The sequence below is a fragment of the Schistocerca serialis genome, chromosome 9, assembly GCF_023864345.2.
Source record: "Schistocerca serialis cubense isolate TAMUIC-IGC-003099 chromosome 9, iqSchSeri2.2, whole genome shotgun sequence".
Classification (NCBI taxonomy): domain Eukaryota; kingdom Metazoa; phylum Arthropoda; class Insecta; order Orthoptera; family Acrididae; genus Schistocerca; species Schistocerca serialis.
The window spans coordinates 499,900,574-499,920,570 of record NC_064646.1 but is presented as its reverse complement, the minus strand read 5'-3'; the positions used below and the strand labels follow the sequence as shown (position 1 = coordinate 499,920,570).

The 19,997-nt window shown below is 38.1% G+C and overlaps 1 protein-coding gene across 1 annotated transcript in view; it reads left to right on the top strand.

Moving 5' to 3' along the window:
* LOC126419743 (bifunctional heparan sulfate N-deacetylase/N-sulfotransferase) overlaps positions 1–19,997 on the top strand; it is a 105,086-nt gene that overhangs the window by 31,628 nt on the left and 53,461 nt on the right. The window contains exons 8-11 of the mRNA XM_050086920.1: positions 2,537–2,722; positions 6,605–6,733; positions 16,543–16,725; positions 19,146–19,366. Of these exons, the coding sequence (XP_049942877.1) occupies positions 2,537–2,722; positions 6,605–6,733; positions 16,543–16,725; positions 19,146–19,366 (719 nt within the window). The remainder of the gene's footprint in view (positions 1–2,536; positions 2,723–6,604; positions 6,734–16,542; positions 16,726–19,145; positions 19,367–19,997) is intronic.

The window sequence follows — 19,997 nt, the reverse complement described above, 5'->3', positions numbered from 1 at the left end:
CCTGAATCTTGTTTGAACTTACTGGTAACAAATGTAGCAGCCTGCCTCTTAACTGCTTCAATGTTTTCCTTTAATCTGACCTGGTGTGGATTCAAAACACTCAAGTTGTACTCAAGAATAGGTCACACCAGCAATGCAGTCTTCTTTACAGATGAGCCACACTCTCTCAAATTTCTCCCAATAAACCAAAGTTCACCATTCACCTGCCCTACCATAATCCTCACATGCTCATTCCATTTCATATTGCATTGCAACATTATGCTCAGATATTTAAAAGACACGACTGTGTAAAGCAAGCCACTTCTAACGCTGTATTCAAATGGCATGGGATTGTGTTTTTCATATTTATCTGCATTAACTTACACTTTTCTACATTTAGAGCAAGCTGCCATTCATTACGCCAGCTACAAATTTTGCCCAGATCATCTTGTATCTTCCTACAGTCAGTCAATGCTGACGTCTTCCTGTACACCTTGGCACGATGAGCAAACAGCCAGGGATTGTTGCTTAACCTGTCTGACAGATTATGCCAGAGAACAAGAGTGGTCCCATTACTCTTCGCATTGCCACTCCTGATGATGCCCCCATATCTGATCACTTGCCATTGAAGATAACATACTGGTTTTTGTTACTTAAAAAGTCTTCAGGCCACCCACATATCTGGGAACCTAATCTGTAAGCTCGTTCCTTTGTTAACAGTCTGCAGTGGGGCATCATATCAAACACTTCCTGAAAATCTAGGAATATGGAATCTGATTGTTGTCCTTTGTCCATGGTCTGCAGGATGTTGTGTTGGAAAATGAGAAGCTGGGTTTCAGGCAAAAGCTTTTCTGTGTCTAGGAAATTTATTATATTTGAAATGAGAACATTTTCAAGAATTCTGCAATAAATAGATGTTGAGGGTATTAGTCTTGAATTTTGCATTTCCATTCTTTCACTCTTCTTATATACAGGAGTCACATACACTATTTTCCATTGACTTGGGAATTTTTGATGGGCGAGAAATTTGTGGTGCGAGCTAAGTACTCTCTGTAAAACCGATTTGGGGTTCCATCTGGACTTGCTGACATTTATTTCCAGCTTTTTAGCTGGTTACCTGTGCTTCATGCAAGAGTCTCTTCAATGGTCAAATGATTATACATCTGTATGATCTTCCTGTGTGAATGATTTTGTAAATGAGAAATTTAAAACTCTGGCCTTCATTTTGTTGTCTTCTATTGTTACGCCAGACTACTCAGCAAGTGACTAGGTAAAAACCTTCAATCTGCTTAGTGATTTTATGCAGGACCAGAATTTTTTCAGGTCCTCAGCAAGATCTTTTGCTAAGGTGTGATGGTGGTAATTGTTGTATGCCTCGTGCATTGATATTTTTAAAGAGACATGAATCTCTAATAATTTTTGCATGCCATCATTTGAGCATTCTTTTTTGAAACAAGAGTGCAATAGTCTTTACTTTCTCAGCATTTTCTGAATTTTATTATTAAACCGTGGTTAGACTTTGGCGTCCTTATTCCACATACTCAGCACATACTTCTCAAAAGCACTACTCTCAATCTGTTTAAGCTTTACCCACAGTTCCTCTATGTCCATCAAACTGGAACAAAATGATGTCCATGTGTGGCCAAAGTGAGATGCTAACAACAATTTCTAGAAAAAAAAAATACTCTCCTGCCTTCCCAATGCATTTATTAACTTTGTTACCCATCATTGCTATAATGACAAATTGTGATCACTAATCCATGTCTCTATACTGATTTTTTTGATAAAATCAGGCCTGTTTGTAGCTACAAGGGGAAAAGTATTTCTCTTGTGTGTGGAGTGTTGAACTAAGTGCTTGAGACAGTTTTTAGAAAACATGTTGAAAAGTATTTGACAAGATTACCTGTCTGTACCACCCAGAATGAATTTGTAGAGATCCCTTTCTATACTCAGTAGATTAAAGTCACCTACAACCAGTGCTGCACAATCTGGGTATTTATGAACTACTGAGCAGATACTTTGTTTGAATGATTCTAAGACTGTCACAGCAGAATCAGATGGCCAGTAAAGACATCCAACAATTAATTTGATTTCACCCAGATCTATTATATAAATATACAGTGGTGCTGACAGGCACATCTAAAAGCTGTAGTGTAAACACTACGTAGCTATCAGAACTGTTAGTTCCTCTTTCAAAGTGAAGGAGGGATAGGTTTCGAAGGGTCAAAGAGAAAGGCAGGTCGCCCTCCGACACCTCCCCTTCACCTTTGTCAACCATCATCTCACTACAGGTGGGACTCTCTCATCGTGGGAAATTCCTTTGTAGCCTTCCCACTCTGCTTCTTGAAGTGGGAGCTAACAGTTCCAGAAGCTAGGATAGTATCATCACTTTCACTTTGTTACATCTGTTGGCAGTACTACATATTTCACCTGCCGGAGGTAAGTACTGGCTACAAGTTCTGCTGTGCCACAATTTATAAATGATTTACATTTATATAATTTCCCTGGTTGTCTTTTATGAAATGCCTCTGTTACCTGTTACACTTTTTTTTGACAGGAACATGGTATCCCAGTGGATTCTGGTTATTCTATAGCACCTCACCACTCTGGTGTGTATCCTGTTCATGAGATATTGTATGAGGCCTGGAAGAAAGTGTGGAACGTTCGGGTAACTTCGACAGAGGAATACCCACATCTGCGACCAGCGAGACTGAGACGTGGATTTATTCACCGAAATATAATGGTGAGAAACTGATTGTGTTTGTAAATAAATATCTTTGGATCAATATTGTTTGTTTCCTTATGTACACTGAAACAATTTCAATAAAGATGAAAAGGATTCACTAGTTTTTACTACCTCTAAAAATATTAACATTGAGGAATCAGTTGTGTTATGGTTAAGTATCTTTAATGTAATTTGAGTTGTTGTTGTTGTTCTTTCTTTCTTTCTTTTATATCACTTTGTGATGGCTCATGGCATTTGAGTTTTACTCTGTGGTCTGAGGCATAATTTTCTGCCTAAAATTTTGTCTCCATGTGTTGAAGATATTCTCATTGTTTATGGAAATAGGTGTTTACATTTTATGAAGTTTTGTGCTTCATAAAGCAAACCTTTGAACACTTTATTGGTAGAAATTGAGTGTATAGAGAGGATAATTTACTGGTAGAAACAGACTGTGCAGAGTGGTGATAAAAATTTGAAACATTAATGGAACTTCAAAGAAGAAAGAGTAATTTTATACAAGTTGTGTGTTCTGTGATTAAATAAAACAAATGGCAGTAATTCATGCACTGAAAAAGTTCAAGGTGCCACTTCAGCTCAACACAGTGGTCTTTGGTAACATTCAAATGATTTTAAATGTGGTGGCCACCATGTGTGTAGGAGGAAGCTGTTCAGCTGCTTCACTATTTCGTAGTGAAGCATTGGAAGTACAGTAAAACTCATTTTAATCAATCTCTGGGGCCCAAATATTTTTTTGTTAAATAGTGATTTTCCTAAAATGAGGGTTTTGCCAGAGTAGGTGGAAAGAGTGACTCAGAATCATAAATAAAGCATGTTTAGGTGATATACAACAACTCTCCACCCGAACAAGCCTTGGAAGGCCCAACGGTACTGACCGGCCGCCGTGTTATCCTGAGCCCACAGGCATCACTGGATGTGGATATGGAGGGGCATGTGGTCAGCACACCACTCCTGGCTGTACGTCAGTTTACGAGACAGGAGCTGCTACTCCTCAATCAGATAGCTCCTCAGTTTATCTCACAAGGGATGAGTGCACCCCGCTTGCCAACAGTGCTCCGCAGACTGGATGGTCACCCATCCAAGTTTTAGCCCAGCCCTCCAGGGTTTAACTTCAGTGATATGATGGGAACCGGTGCTACCACTGCAGCAAGGCTGTTGGCCCTGGTGATATAAGTGCTGTTTAATTACAAAAATAGCTATACCCTGTGCTACAAATTTAAATGAAGCAAAAATATAATTATTACACTTTTCACAGAACACAGCCTTAATGTTTTTAAAAATGAATAAGTCTTGTTTATTTTTTTCTTCCAACATATTGTAATGAAAGAAGGAGTTGCTCCAGCTGGTTGATATAAGTTACAGTTGACTCATCTACATTAAAAGAGGAAAAGAGTTTCCTGACAGTATCAATTCTTTGCACAGTAGCAACAAAACTTGACGCAATGTCCTTCTTCTTCTTCTTCTTCTTCATTGTCACTGCCACTTCCTACCTGTGTTTTGTCATAAGCATTTCACTTGCATTAGTCTTGATTTTGGAGGTCAGTATGTCATCATCACAACAAACAATGTCCTGGAATGTTGCATTTTCATAAAATTAGTTTTGCTACGGTGTTGTTATTCTGCAATGATGTCTTCAACAGAAACTGGTGTACTACAGCCAGCCTTTGTGAAACAATTTAACATGGTCTGTTGTGGTACAGAATTCCAGAGGGCAACAAACATATGTGTAGCTTGTACAGTGCTGTCTCTTCACTTGAATTCTCTCAAAGAATGAAACTGATTTCTGAACAACTGCTACTCTGTATTTGGCTTTAACAGAGTGTACTATGCCCAAGTCCAGAACCTGCAGGTGAATTTTTTAGTTTAGAGGAAAGATCACAATATTTACATTACTCAGAAACAATTTCTTCTATGTCTAGGCCTACAGAGCATCGGTCCATAATAAATACAACTTTCCTTCACAATGCACTGATCTCAGCATCTAAACACCCAAAAAAGTTGTAAAGATTTCTGACATCTTCGGAGACTGCTGTTGTACCATAAGTGCAAACTACTGGTAGCATTTTTATGTTTTCAAATCATCCGGGAGTTAATAGTGGTGGCATCTTTTCTCTTCCATCACAATTTACATACAGTAGCATTGTCATCCTTTCTTTACTTTTTTTTTACCTCCATGGCATTGTTTGCCTAAACGCAATGATTTTGCAGGAAGTAAATTATAAAAGGTGCCAGTTTCATCAGCATTCAAAATGTGTCTGGTCTCATAACCCTGTATCAGTCATGGCAGTGTAACGTTCTTCACACTTTTTGTGACCAGAGCCTCACTTTCTCCACATACACTTTGAAACTACAGATTTTTTAAAAATGATTTGAACAGTTATTTGATGCACAGAAATTTTCAGTGTTGACCTTCAAAGCAATTTCATGGGCCTTCCGCTGCAGTATGTTTCCCCTTATATTGATTCTTCAACTGCTCAGTCTGTGAAACAACTTCAGAAGAATATTTTCCACATCACTGAACATAGACATATGAATGTTCTTTTTTGGATCCACAGGAATCATTAGCTTCAGCATTAAAGAATGCTTCTTAATTTTGAATATGCCACACATGTAGACTGCACTAAATCAGATTCCTTCTCCATGTTGTTCAAAATATTCATGTTAAGATTGTCAACATCAGCTTTTTTTGAATTGTTTGGAGGCCACAACTCCAAAAAAGTAAAATTGATTTCTTTGACACTTTACTAATGAAACAATTATAGTTTTGGTGTTTCATAGCCTCAGTGACTTTGAAATCAGATCACATGACCAAAGTCGCACAGAAATAGATTTCCAATACTTTTGACACATTTGTGAGTACCATTACAAGAGAAGTCAAATTATTGTCATGTCAAACAGCTAAATCGATTACCATTTACTGTGCCACACTACAAAAATTATGATGTGTGAAGTGGAAAGAAAGCATAAATTCACTAGAAAATGTTAGGAATTACATAAAAACTGATTTAAAATTGTGAAACATATCATGTTTATTCCTTAAAAGTGGACTTTTTCATAAAGCGATGTTCATTAAAGCAGGGTGAAATAACATTGTTGATATGTGATTTTTGCTGGGACCACTAGAAATATTAATTAAAGCAGAACTTCCTTAAAAGCAACTTTGTTAATTTGGGGATTTACTATAATCAGTTTCTGAAACATTTTAAAGCCAGAGGATTTACACATCTATCTTTACAGTCTCTGACAATGTCTCCATCAGTAGGAAAAAATACATTAGCAAGAAAATTGTCCCAAATATAGAGATGTTTTCCAAGAAGTAAATCATAGTGTCAGTCATGAAAGCTCACACTGATCATGTCAGTGTTATATAAATGATTACTTACCTCCTCATTTGATTCACACATGCACACAGAAATCATTGCATAATGATGACAATCAAACATTCTGTGAAACAAAACACACTTCGCTCTAATTTCAATAAAGACAATATTCTACGAAATAATCACTCCCTGACAAAGCTTTATTACATACAATCCTCTTAATAAAATTTTGATTTCATTGCTTATCCATTCATGCAAGCAAATTTTTTTCAACATTCAGTAACTTTTTTCTTCCTAATTCTCACATTACTCATTTTCTCTGTGTGAAAGCAAGACTGTCCAAGCATGATAAATTATACGAAGTATAATCTGATGAGCCAAATATGAAGTATAATTGACTAATTGCATATTCTTTTAGTTTTTAAGGTTTTTAGATTATTCACTAAAGTGTGTCATAAAGCACAGAGAATAGAAGCAGCTTTCTCTCTTTATAAACAGCTGTGAAAAATGTATGTTTGGATGTGATGATTAGGTATTACTCATTTAAGTCTTTCTTCAACAGGTATTGCCACGCCAGACATGCGGCCTCTTCACCCATACTATTATGATGCGAGATTATCCTGGGGGACCTACAAAACTAGACGAGATTATTCAAGGCGGAGAACTTTTCCAAACTATCGTCTACAACCCTGTGAGTTTATATAATGCAGTTTACTTTAGTAACATTGTTTAATACTCAATTTCTTCCTTTTGGTCTTCAGATCATAACATATTCACTCTTAAAATTCCATAATACTATCTTCAGTTTCCAATCTACTTGCTTCTCTCTCAAGAAAGTAGAGCATACAAACACGTTTTTCTTCAGTCACACAAAGAAACTTTGGCTACTGAATTGCTGTGCCATCTGTTCTTGAGAATGTGCAACTTTATTCTACTGTTTTTCTTTTTGTAAGTACATGGTGGACTGATAGTGATTTACTTTAGAGTATGATATTTTGACTCTTTCTGATGTCATATGTTAATGCTAACTTCTTCTAATGTTGGACAGTGATCTTTAACATTCAGAACACAGTTTAAAAAAGTAAAAAATAAAAAAATAAAAGAAAGGAAGAAAGAAAAGCATGTCAGGAAATATTAGAGAACATCAACAGAGGACCCAAGACAGTTATCATTAGATTTTGACAAGAGCCAGTAAATACTTTGCAGAATGCCACAGTTTGTTGGACAATGTTTACTTTTTAGGTCTGTAGATAAACCACAGCCATAACCCACATTAATGAAGAAACTTAGTTCAGCTACACTTCAAATATACATGACTGTACATTCTGTATACACTTATTCCATATATTTTCAATTACTAATGAGTTATGGAATCCTTTCTTGGGACATCTCAATTTACAGCAGTAGTATTTTCAGGATACAAAAGCATGTTATAAAAATTATACAGGTTATACAGTGTTTACTCTAGCCAGAACATCCTTCAGATATCTCTTCATTTTTTTTTTTTAATAACTGTTTCAAAATACATTCATACATTAATGTCCTTCATTCTTACCAGGCCAAAAAATACTGCCACCTTGAACATAATACTAGCATCAAATCCAATGTCTAGATGGACTTTAAGGATTTAATATTAGGGCAGAAAGGACTCAGATGTGTGGGTGGAGATTTATTTAACAATCAGACAGGTTGGATTCCTTATGGGTAGGGACAGGAAAAAGTCATTTTATTTTATGACCAATTTTTGTGTTATGATTTGCAGATTTTGCTGTTATTTTTTGGTATTATTTACAGCTGGCTGCTTTCTTTTTTTGATTATTTATATTCAAGTTATGTAACCATTTTCCAGTGCTGAAGATGAAACTATATCTATTATGTACATTATATTTATTACACCATAAACATTATGTTTATTCGTATTATGCTGACTTCAGAAGAAGAAAAAGGGAAGAAAATATTTGTTATACTTGATAATTAAATAAAAAATAACACTTTAAGGCAAGACAGTTTTTCAAATGATGGCATTCACATGATTCCTTATTTATCTTCCAAGAGATTGTGATATCAATGTTTTAACGTTTCATTGTAGTTAGAAAATAGCCTCTCATTGTCTAATTTGTATCATGGAATGTAAATAACCTTAGTGCAACAGTTTCAAATGGCTGATTATCAGTTCTTGTCGCCTGCAGACATTTGACTATGTCAACATTTCCTGGATACGTGGACATTTGCTTTTCAGCAAAGTTATGAAGAGCTTATCAGAAAAAGTTCTGAAGAGATTTATACCCCTTCAGAGTATCTGCACTATAGAGGTCAGTCACTTGCTATGTCTGCATTAATGCATACAAGCTTATTGCCCTTGGGTAAAACCTGAATCTAAGGCTTTGAAGACTGGTTTGCTTGGATTCGGGGCCATGAGAGTTGGCAACCTTACATGAAGATGCAGCCCAGTGCACTTCAATCCCTGCTGAACTTTTCAATGAAGCGTATGCCTCTTTATCATTTTCAAAATCTTGTTTAGGAATAAAGGAGACGACTCGCTGAAAGGTAGAAGTGCTGCATTGTCGATAGGCACACAAGCAATAGGTACGGAGCTTGGCTAACTTTTGGTATGCACTTCTTTTTTCTAGCCATAATAATAATATGGACACACACACACACACACACACACACACACACACACACCTGGCTGCCTACGTTGGGCTCAGTTGACTGCTAGCTTTTTACTGGCCCACAGTGAGTGTACTGAGGTGAGGTGGGGGCGTGGGATGTAGTGGGGTGAGGCAAGGAATGAGGTGGGAGCCACGGGGTTGGGGGAAAGTGCCTAACAGCTCATGGGAGAGTGGGGAGCTGTCTATGGGCTAGCTAGCAGTGCAGGTATAGGGAGTAGGTGGCAGATGGCTGGGCCCATGATTAGGGTGTGAGATAACAGCACACAACTAACTGATGTGGGGACACAAATTGGGCAGGGTACTGGGGCTGTATGGGAAGGATATTTTGGTGTGGGAGGAGTAGCAGCTGTCAGAGTGCAGGTGCTGTTGGCGATTGGTGGGTTTGATGTGGACTGAGGTGTGGATGGAGACATCTGAGAGAAGATTAACATCTGCCATGGCCACCACAAAGAAGTGCCCCCATTGTCACCCAATACCACCCTGGACTGGGACGACTGAACCACATTTGTCAGTGCTTTGACTATCTATCATCATGCCCTGAAATGACGGACATCCTATCCAAGATATTTCCAACTCCTCCCAGAGTGGTGTTCCACTGGCCACCCAACTTCCGCAACATCCTAGTTCATCACTATGCCACTCCCACCCCCAATCCTGTACCACAGTGATCATACACCTGTGGAAGACCCAGATGCAAGATCTGCCCAATCCAGCCACCCAACACCACATACTCCAGTCCCGTCACAGGCTTATGCTACTCCATCAGAGGCTGGGCCATCTGTGAATGCAGCCATGTTATATACTAGCTCTGTTGTGACCACCGCACAGCATTTTACATTAGTATGACAACCAACCCCCCTCTGCCTCCCACCTCTCTGCATCCCCCACTGCATCCCACACCTTACCTCAGTACACTCACTGTGAGCCAGTAAAGAGCTGGCAGTCAACTGAGCACAAAGTAGGGAGCCAGGTGTTTTCATGTGAGTGAGTGTGTTTGTGTCCATGTTTTTCCTACACCTAGAAAAAGGAAGTGCATTCTGAAAGCTAGCAAAGCTCTGTATCTTTTGTTTGTGTGCCTATCAATAATGCGGTACTTGTACCTTTCAGTGAGTTGCCTCTTTTACTCCTAAATATAATTTTCAACCAGAAATTTCTGTACGTTTTCAGAATCTTATTTTGTACATCACCAAAAATTCCTTTCCCCACAATATTGAAACATTCTTCAAGCTCTTATAACTTTGAATAAAGTTCAACAAAATTGGATATTTCAAAATCTCTAAGATGGCTGTCATATTAAGTGACTGGTATGTTCTTCAATCAACGTGACCACTACAAAAATCCAAGTCACTTCGTCATCTAATAGCAAATTGACATACTCGATGTCTGTGTTAGGTAGCTACCAAATGTCTCACCCTGAAAGAATTCAATCACTTCTTCAAAAAATTCTGTTATGTAAGTGACTGTGAAGGTCTATCAGTGTCTTAAAACTGGAAGAGGAGAAAGCCTTGCATCAACGTTCTTTTCCTAGGCAAACTACAAGTACGAATGTTTCATAGTGATCAATTTACTTAGTTCCTTTGAAAAAAAAGTTTGGAATTGTATTCAGTGTATGTGCTCTACACTCAATTTGGTTTAAATTATGACCTTTTACTGTCTTCAAGGAATCAACACATTTTTTCATAGTAACACCATCACTCAGCAGGCTTTCACATTATCGTACTGTATATTGTATTTCTGAAGAGCCCCAAAATTGCATGAGCACACTGCGTTGGTTTGCTATCTTGAGAAACTGTGTACTTGTAACAAAAAATTTAAACAATATGGTGAAAACAAAATGGCCTCTTCATCAATGCTCTTATCTTTTTCTGCGAGCTGCTTCCTATCATTTTTTCATAGTAGTTGTGTTGAAGACAAGATAGTTTCCCTAATTGTTTTTGCACATGGGATGTTACCAGCACCTAAACAGAAACAATTATTACAATAGGTATCTGATTTTTTTAAATAGTTTAATTTTTTGCTAGAGTAAAATATATTACTCTGTTCAATATTAAGCCTTAACATTTTATTTTTGCTCATACAGTTTAGACTTTCACGGCCGGTATTGTCTTCACTTAAAACTTCTGGGCTGATAGGCTATGGTCGATGTGTAAAACTCTCCCCTGACATTTCGTCCCTGGATGCAGGAGACATCCTCCAAGGTAAAGTGGCGAACTGTGAGGCGAACTCAAGGAATCACTGATTATATAAGCACTACAGAGGGCACCACTGTCCATCACGTGGAATCAGTTATGAGACTGTCTCTGGTAATGCCAGCATTCTCTGTTGAAAGTAATCAATCGTCATGCTTCTGGTGCAATGCTGTCATCCAAAATTTATCCAGTTTAACACCTTCATCTTTCCTGTTAAAATTATTACAGTGTTTATCAATGTCAGTAGCCTCTATATATATGCACGAATAAAAATGCCAGGTTTTAGATATGGTGCTCATCTCGCTGAATTTTATTTCATGATTACCTTCCTGGCTATGGCTGATTTATCCATGTGATCCAGGCAGCAATTCCTCTTATGTCAACAAGACAGGTGTTCACACTTCTCTTTCTCCTGTCCACAACTCAAGGAATTTTATGTACCCCCACTGTAGCCAAATGGTGTCATGTATCTTTTTCTGATCTTAAATATTCCTTTATTTCCCTGGTGGGTCTGAAAATAGTTTCCACTCCATACTCGCTTAACAATTTCCCAATGCGATCTGTGACCTTACTAGTGAATGAGAGAAAAACCTTGCCATTGGGCGACTGTTGTTCGTCTTTGCTCCTGATTCTCTGCCTAGAGCAAAATGCTCAATGTATATCCTTGGTAGAATAGCCATTCTTCATGAAAGTTTACCATATATGTTCAATCTCATCTTTTAAGTAAACAGGTTCAAAAATTTTGTACACCCTGTCTTTTTTGTCTAGGGTGTGGTTTGAATCTTTATGCAGATAACGATCAGTATGTATGGCCTTTCTACACATCTTACGGCCGTACATTCTGTCCTGTCATTTAATCACAGACACATCCAGGAAATTCAGTTGCCCATTAGATGTGTCAGGAAGGCATCCAACTCCTCTGCTCCTTGTGTCCATACTACAAATGTGTCATTGACATAACGATACCATCTGGCTGGTCTCTTACTGGCAGTCTGCAACACCCATTGTTCAAAAGTCTCCACAAACAGTTAGCCACAGCAAGAATAAGAGGACTGCCCATAGCCATGCTGTCAATCTCTTCATATAAAATTCCTTGTAGTTGTGGACAGGTTTATATTGGTACCACAAAGAGAAGTGTGAACACCCGTCTTGTTGAACCTACGAGGAATTGCTACCTGGGTCACATGGATAAATCGGTCATAGCAGAACATGTTTACCAGGAAGGTAATCATGAAATATATTCAGCGAGATGAGCATCATATCTAAAACCTCGCCCACATGTATAGAGAGACTATTGAGATTGATAAACACTGTAATAATTTTAACAGGGAAGATGAAGGTGTTAAACTGGGTAAAATTTGAATGTCAGTGTTGCACCAGAAGCATGACGATCGATTATTTTCAATAGAGAATGTTGGCGTTACCAGAGACAGTCTCATAGCCGACACCATGTGATGGACAGTGGTGCCTTCTGTGGTGCCTATATAATCAGTACTTCCTCAAGTTCTTTTTGCAGCTCACCACTTTACCTTGGAGGATGTCTCCTGCAGTCAGAGACGAAATGTCGGGAGAGTTTTACACATCGACCATGGCCTCCCAGCCCAGAAGTTTTAAGTGAAGTATCTTTTTGTTTGTATTAAATGTATTCATTCATCCACTGCTTAAAATCTTGGTTTTCCAGTTTTTGGAGTGGAATTTTGTCCCTCAAAAATGTTTATACAGTTCTGTGGTCCACATATCCTAAGTTGCATTTCATTTTTTTCCCCAGCTTCAAAAATGCTGCTATTTGAAGACTGCTACTTTATTGGCAAACTATACTGCTTAATTTTGTTGTCTTGTATTTTCCACTCTGCACATGTTTCAAAATAGTGTCTTGACTGTGGTTTCAGATTCCCATGCCTATCCATTAGCAGTCAGTGCAGGCTTTGACATTTTCACAATTGTGAATTACGTCAACACACATGCTTGTCACTGAGTTTAGGCTGAATGAATACTGTATTTGAATAGAGGCAGAACTTTCTCCCATTCAAGATATCATGAGAATTTTGGAGAAAATGTCTATTTTGCTGCACTGCTGAAAAGTTTGAACATGTATGTGAATCAACTACATGAACAAAAAATGTCCAGCAAAACAAATTTTGACTTGATAAACAATGCCACAGATTTGTCTTTGAATGCAGAAACTCTTGCAACATCTTTTGGAAACAATATCCTTAAAATTATGGAGATGTCATATAATATTTTCATAAGTCACTATGCATTTTGTGCTGAGTACACAGTGACATGAATAAGAATTTGTGGTGCTTTTGCGTATATGACAAATGTTGAAATGTTTCGCCGAATAGAAATTTAGATTATGTAATATATTTACACATTCAATACCGCTACTATTGTTGATTGTCAGGAAGCAGAGGCTCCTCCACTGAGGAGGAGTCCCACAGAAACATTTAAAATTAGATTAGTTCTTCATAATATTATTAATATTAGCACTTTCATAAGAACGAGTTACACACAAGCTCACTTCTTAATTTAGGAAATGAACTATTATTCTAAATAGATTATATGCCGCAATTAGCCCTGATGAAAAAGTTGATATCTATTTTCAACATTAAATAGCTACCATCTATTGCTGACATCCTCAGATTTATGACATTTTTCACAGAGAAGAGGCAAAAATGCTATTTTCCGTGACATTCCACTAAACAGCACTGATTTTGTGTTATGTTGCTATAAATCACAGATTTCCCATTAGTTTTTTAAAAACCACTGATTTCAAGTTGTTCATTGTCTTATTTTTTAAACAACACTTAACTGTCCCGATATATGGTTGATACAGTAGTATGTGAGACTGAATTCATGAACTCTGTGTGGTCCAACTCTTTTTATACCCCACTGAGGAGGATTTCCACAGAAACATTTAAAACTAAATTAGTTCTTTATAATATTATTAATATTAGCACTTTTGTAAGAACAAGCTAACAGGAATTTTCCCCTTACTTATTTACAACAAGAGATACATAGAGCTAACTTAAATCTGTACTGCAAAGCGATGTCCAGTCCACACCTACAATAAGCAGAATGCGCGTAAGCACACTCCAGATTCTGGCACATTTCATCAGAGGGAGCTCCTATGGAGCCTGTGTTGGAGAGAGTGGCCAATCATCACAGTGCCACCATGTTTTCTTCCAGACTGCGTGTGGGGTGTACGTACAACTAGATAGTGTCATGATGTGAAATGCAATCACCTATTGATTAGAGAAAGGCATCGGTCTACCAAATGACACCAAAGCAGCACTTCTAGTTCATAATCTGAAGCATGGCTTAAGTGAATGGCATAGTTCATTATTTGGCACATGGCTTAAGTGAATGATGTAGTTCATTATTTGGTAGATGGCTTAAGAGAATGACATTCATATATGGCTACTCATTTTATAGAATATACTGAATAGTCTGGTGTGAATAATGGAAGCAACCAGATAAAGCTTTTTTCCATATTCTCTGAAGCCATTTCAGATTTTACTGCTGAGATGTTTGTGGTCAAAGTTAGTAGCTTATAAACTTTGAATATATCTTTTTCATCCCTGCTTTAATGTTTTGTCAATGAGTCATTGTGAACCTAATAACTTTCTCTTATACTGAGGAAATCTGGAAAATATGTTTCTGCAAAAACATAAAAAAAATTGGAAAAAACAATTTCACAGTAGCTGATTTTGAAGAACTAAACATATACTTTCTATATTGACGCAGTAATAGTAATGCAGGTCATTGATTATCCATGTTATACATGCTAGCAAGATACCCACTGACAGATTTATATTCCTTGATGTTTATTTTCCCAAACCAATAATTTGTCCTGTGAGCATCAATAAATAGTCTATAAATAAAAATGTGCTACTGGTAAATTCAATGTATTACTAGAGACATATCACAGATATAAATCCATTTCTTCCCATTAACAAAACCAAAATTGAAGGAAGTGATAATTGATGGGCAAGAGAAAAATGTTGGGCTGCCCTAGTTTTGAACCCATAGTTTGTGGATTGTTGGTCGGGCACTAAACAACTTTTTTTTTTTTTTTTTTTTTTTTTTTTTTTCTTTCGTTCTCAAGTCTTGAAAGCAGGGCTTTGGAGAAAGTTTCCACATACCGCCTCTACAATTTTCGTCTTTTGGTTTAATTTTAATTACCCACTGTTTTTCTCTGCCTTCATTTATCAGAAATACTAGACGTGACACCACCTTCACTACAGTTTTTACACATAATAGTGCAGCAATTTGGAATTACTCTTTATTGTCCTTAAAAATTACATAACCCACATTACACTGTCCAGGTACGTTAATGTGAGCAACTGTCAAAAGCCTGAATAACCACCTTTAGAGCATATGTTACTGTGAGATGTGCAAGAAGAAAGTCAGTTTGGTTCTGGAAGGGATGTTTCTCAGATAAGAATCCACGATGCAAACAATCTGATTGAGGTGGTCCCACTGGTTCCCATTGGGTTTCAGCCCAGGGAGTTTCATTGCAAGGGGAGCACGATAAACTTATCCCAGTGCTCTTTGAACTACACACGCACACTGCAAGCTGTATGACTCATTGCACTGTTCTGCTGGTAAATGCCATCATGCCGTGGAAAAACAAACTGCCTGTGGGGGTTGACACAGTTTCCGAGGACAGAGGTGTACTTGTATTGTTCCATTGTGCCTTCCAGAATGATGAGACTACCCGGGGAATCACACAAAAACATTCCCCAGACCATAACACTGCCTCCTGGTTGCAGGATGTTTGCTTTCAGACATTTCATGCCAATGGCCATCTGCATGATGTTGCATAAAATGTGATTAATTTTAAAAGGCCCGTATGCGGTAATGCTCTCCGAACGGTTCTTCAGGAGACACTATTGGTAGCCCCCTCGGTTCATCTTAGTGGTGTGTTGCTCAACAGTTGCATGTCTGTTCACCTGTACACACCTCTGCAGCCGCCATGCATCCTGTAATCTATGGCCTATAGTGCACTACAGTTGCCGTGGCACTGGTTGCAGATAGCGCCATTTTGCTGTGCACGGATATTGTATTGTTTTCCTAGAAGTGGTATGTGGATAGTTAAATTCTTCCATTACATATGTGTCATTAATTTCCGGAAATGCTTAGTCATTTTTCCTTCTCTTATACATTTTTTTTTCATTTGATTGTTTTAGAACCTGATTTTAAAAAAGGGTACAGACATGAGTAATTTATCATGTAAGATATTTAATGTTACCGCTAATCAATTTTGAGGAAGGGTGCTTCTATCTGTTGGCATGAAATGAATACTGACATAAATAATAAGGAAAGTGATTGTAAGTAGTAAAAGAAGCAATGAAATATTAACCTGGTGGTGTGACCATCAACACAAATAGTATGCTTTGGAGATTCATGTTTTCAGTGCATCTCGTATGCTCAATAACGATGCACTTATTAGATTTATTCTGGACAGAGCTGCTGCACTTTAAATTTCAGGCTTTTGTGAGCTTATGAAATGTAATGGAGGAGATCCATCATTAAAATTTGTATTCTGTGTTAACATGTTGATTTCACAGTGTGATAACAACTGACCATATGCTACCTCTGTAAAATAATTTTTACCAACAATATCCTTGTTCCAGATTAACATATTTATGACACACATGTCAAATTACGGGAATGACCGCCTGGCACAATACACATTTGAGTCTGTGATAAAGTTCCTGCAGTGCTGGACAAATCTCAGGTTGAAAACTGCACCTCCCTTGCAGCTCGGGGAACGATACTTTCAGCTCTATCCACAAGAAGTGGATCCCGTCTGGGGGGTATGTATGCCAATATGACCTTGTTTCTCCATGGAGAAGTATGTTCAGATATCAGTTTTCTTTGCCGTCAGTCACAGTAATAATCCTCTCTATTCTGTTTTGTAAATGGTTATGACCATCTATTTCCATAATTATTGTATACTTTAATATATATTCAGCAATGTAAGTAATTACAACTAAGATGACAAGTTATGAATAAAACATACAAAACAGAGCTTTTAAAGCACCTGAAATTGTACCTTTATCAGCTCATTTAAAACTGCTTTGCCTGTTATGCGCTGGGTGACATATCTTTTCTTTAGTTCTGTAAGAAGACAAATTTTCCCACAACACGCTAGATAATATTTACACTACTGGCCATTAAAGTTGCAACGCCATGAAGATGACATGCTACAGATGCAAAATTAAACCAACAGGAAGAAGTTTCTGTGCAAATGATTAGCTTTTCAGAGCATTCACATGAGCTTGGTGCTGGTGGCGACACCTACAATGTACTGACATGAGGAAAGTTTCCAACCGATTTCTCATACACAAACAGCACTTGACCGGCGTTGCCTGGTGAAATGTTGTTGTGATGCCTCGTATAAGGAGGAGAAATGCGTACCATCACGTTTCCAACTTTGATAAAGCGCGTTGGTCGAGATCCAATGACTGTTAGCAGAATATGGAATATATCACTAGTAGTCGAGACGACAGACATCTTATCCGCGTGGCTGTAATGGATCTTGCAGCCACGTCTCGATCCCTGAGTCAACAGATGGGGACATTTGCAAGACAACAACCATCTGCACGAACAGTTTGATGACATTTGCAGCAGCATGGACTATGAGCTCAGAGACCATGGCTGCGGTTACCGTTGACACTGCATCACAGACAGGAGCGCCTGCAATGGTGTACTCAACGATGAACCTGGATGCACGAATGGCAAAACGTCATTTTTTCGGATGAATCCAGGTTCTGTTTACAGCATCATGATGGTCGCATCTGTGTTTGGCGACATCGCAGTGAACCCACATTGGAAGCACGTATTCGTCTTTGCCATACTGGCGTATCACCCGCTGTGATGGTATGGGGTGCCATTGGTTACACGTCTCGGTCACCTCTTGTTCGCATTGATGGTACTTTGAACAGTGGACATTGCATTTCAGATGTGTTATGACCCGTGGCTCTACCCTTCATTCGATCCCTGCGAAACTCTACATTTCAGCAGAATAATGTATGACTGCATGTTGCAGGTCCTGTATGGGCCTTTCTGGATACAGAAAATGTTCGACTGCTGCCCTGGCCAGCACATTCTCCAGATCTCTCACCGACTGAAAACATCTGGTCACTGGTGGCCGAGCAACTGGCTTGTCACAATACGCCAGTCACTACTCTTGATGAACTGTGGTATCATGTTGAAGCTGCATGGGCAGCTGTACCTGTACATGCCATCCAAGCTCCGTTTGACTCAATGCCCATGCATATCAAGGCCATTATTACGGCCAGAGGTGGTTGTTCTGGGTACTGATTTCTCAGGATCTATGCACCCAAATTTCATGAAAATATAATCACATGTCAGTTCTAGTATAATATATTTGTCCAATGAATACCCATTTATCATCTGCATTTCTTCTTGGTGTAGCAATTTTAATGGCCAGTAGTGTAATTCGTCATAATGGAATGTTCTAAGAATTTCATCTGTGATACATGATGTTCATGGAACAAAAGAGATAGGGAAGAGTATAAACTTGTTTACCTATCATCTTTTTTAAATGCAACATATTAGATACATCAAGCTGTTGAACTGTTATTTCTGTAAATCAGACAGTGATATTAAAATGAGAAATTAACCTAATTGAAATAAATTGCTACTATATTGGCCAAAATAGCAGCTAGTAGTGCCGTAACAAATACTAAAAAAAGTGTTAAGCTTTTGGAACTAGGGTTTATCTCTATAGCAGCTAACAGGGAGAAAAAGAGGGGGGAGGGGGGATGTTTGAAAGAGTTTCACTTGCAGTAAATGGTAAACAATCACACTTTCTGTCATGTGAGAAGGAGCTTTGTACTTTAATATCTTTGAGAAGAGTGTAGAAACTTTGGAGACAAGCTTTTTTCTACGTACCTGTGAAAGATAAATAATTTGCAACTCTCTGTTTTATGAAACTTATGGATGTGCATTGTCTTTTAGTTACCTTTGTAGTATAGAACATTTAGATAAGAAAGCCGAAATGTGTGTATTTCATACCGCTGCCACTTACTGTCTTATGAAATAGTGGATCCTTATTATCTTGTGTATTTTGTGTTAATATAGTCTGCAACTTCTGGCCCCATTTACACATAATTTAGTGTTGTAATCTGTTGAAGCCATTTACATCACTTACCATAGTAAGAAATGTTTCAATGACAAAACCTAATTTACATGTTTTTATATTTTGTAGAATCCTTGCAATGATATACGTCATCAACGGATCTGGTCTCGGAATAAAACCTGTGAACAGCTGCCTCGTTTCCTGGTGATAGGACCACAGAAAACTGGGACAACTGCCCTCTACATGTTTCTCTCTATGCATCCAGACATCAGCAGTAACTTTCCCAGCCCGGACACCTTTGAGGAAATCCAGTTCTTCAATGGGAAGAACTACTATCGTGGCCTTGACTGGTACTTTAACTTGCTATTGTACATAAATTTATCAAAATACAATGATTAATAATGTTTAAGAGTAGATAGTTATCCACATACCATTATTTCAGAACAAAGCCAATATAGACAAAATTATGTTAAGTTATGATTTCTTCGTTCAAGCTTTCCTTACTAAATTCCCCCTCCCCATCCTCCTCCTACTGGCCAATAAGCTTCTTCTGTGGTGGCGCACCCACACAGTCCACCACCACAGCATTGGTATATGGTCCTGGTGGTGGCCCAGTGAAGCAAGCATGCCACTGCCCTGGACAACAAATACAGCCACATAGGGCTGCTACCAGTGGGGCCTCATCAACTTGTATCTTCTTTGCTGTACAAAAAGGTTCTCAAGTCAGACCAGCTCCATACCAGTGTGCATTCTGTTATCAGTGATAGGACTCTGTACTTTGCCTGTTAATATTTGAGTCAGTGTTTCTCTACCCTTGTTATTATTTGGTATGCAGTTGTCAACCAACATAATTTTTGTGTATGTAGTGGTTGTCAATAAAGTGTGTAAATACAGCAGTTTTGGTGAAGAAGTAGTTCATTCTGTGCATGTCTTTCACGTGTGAAATGGATCTGGCATTGGTTCAACTGCTACAACAACAGT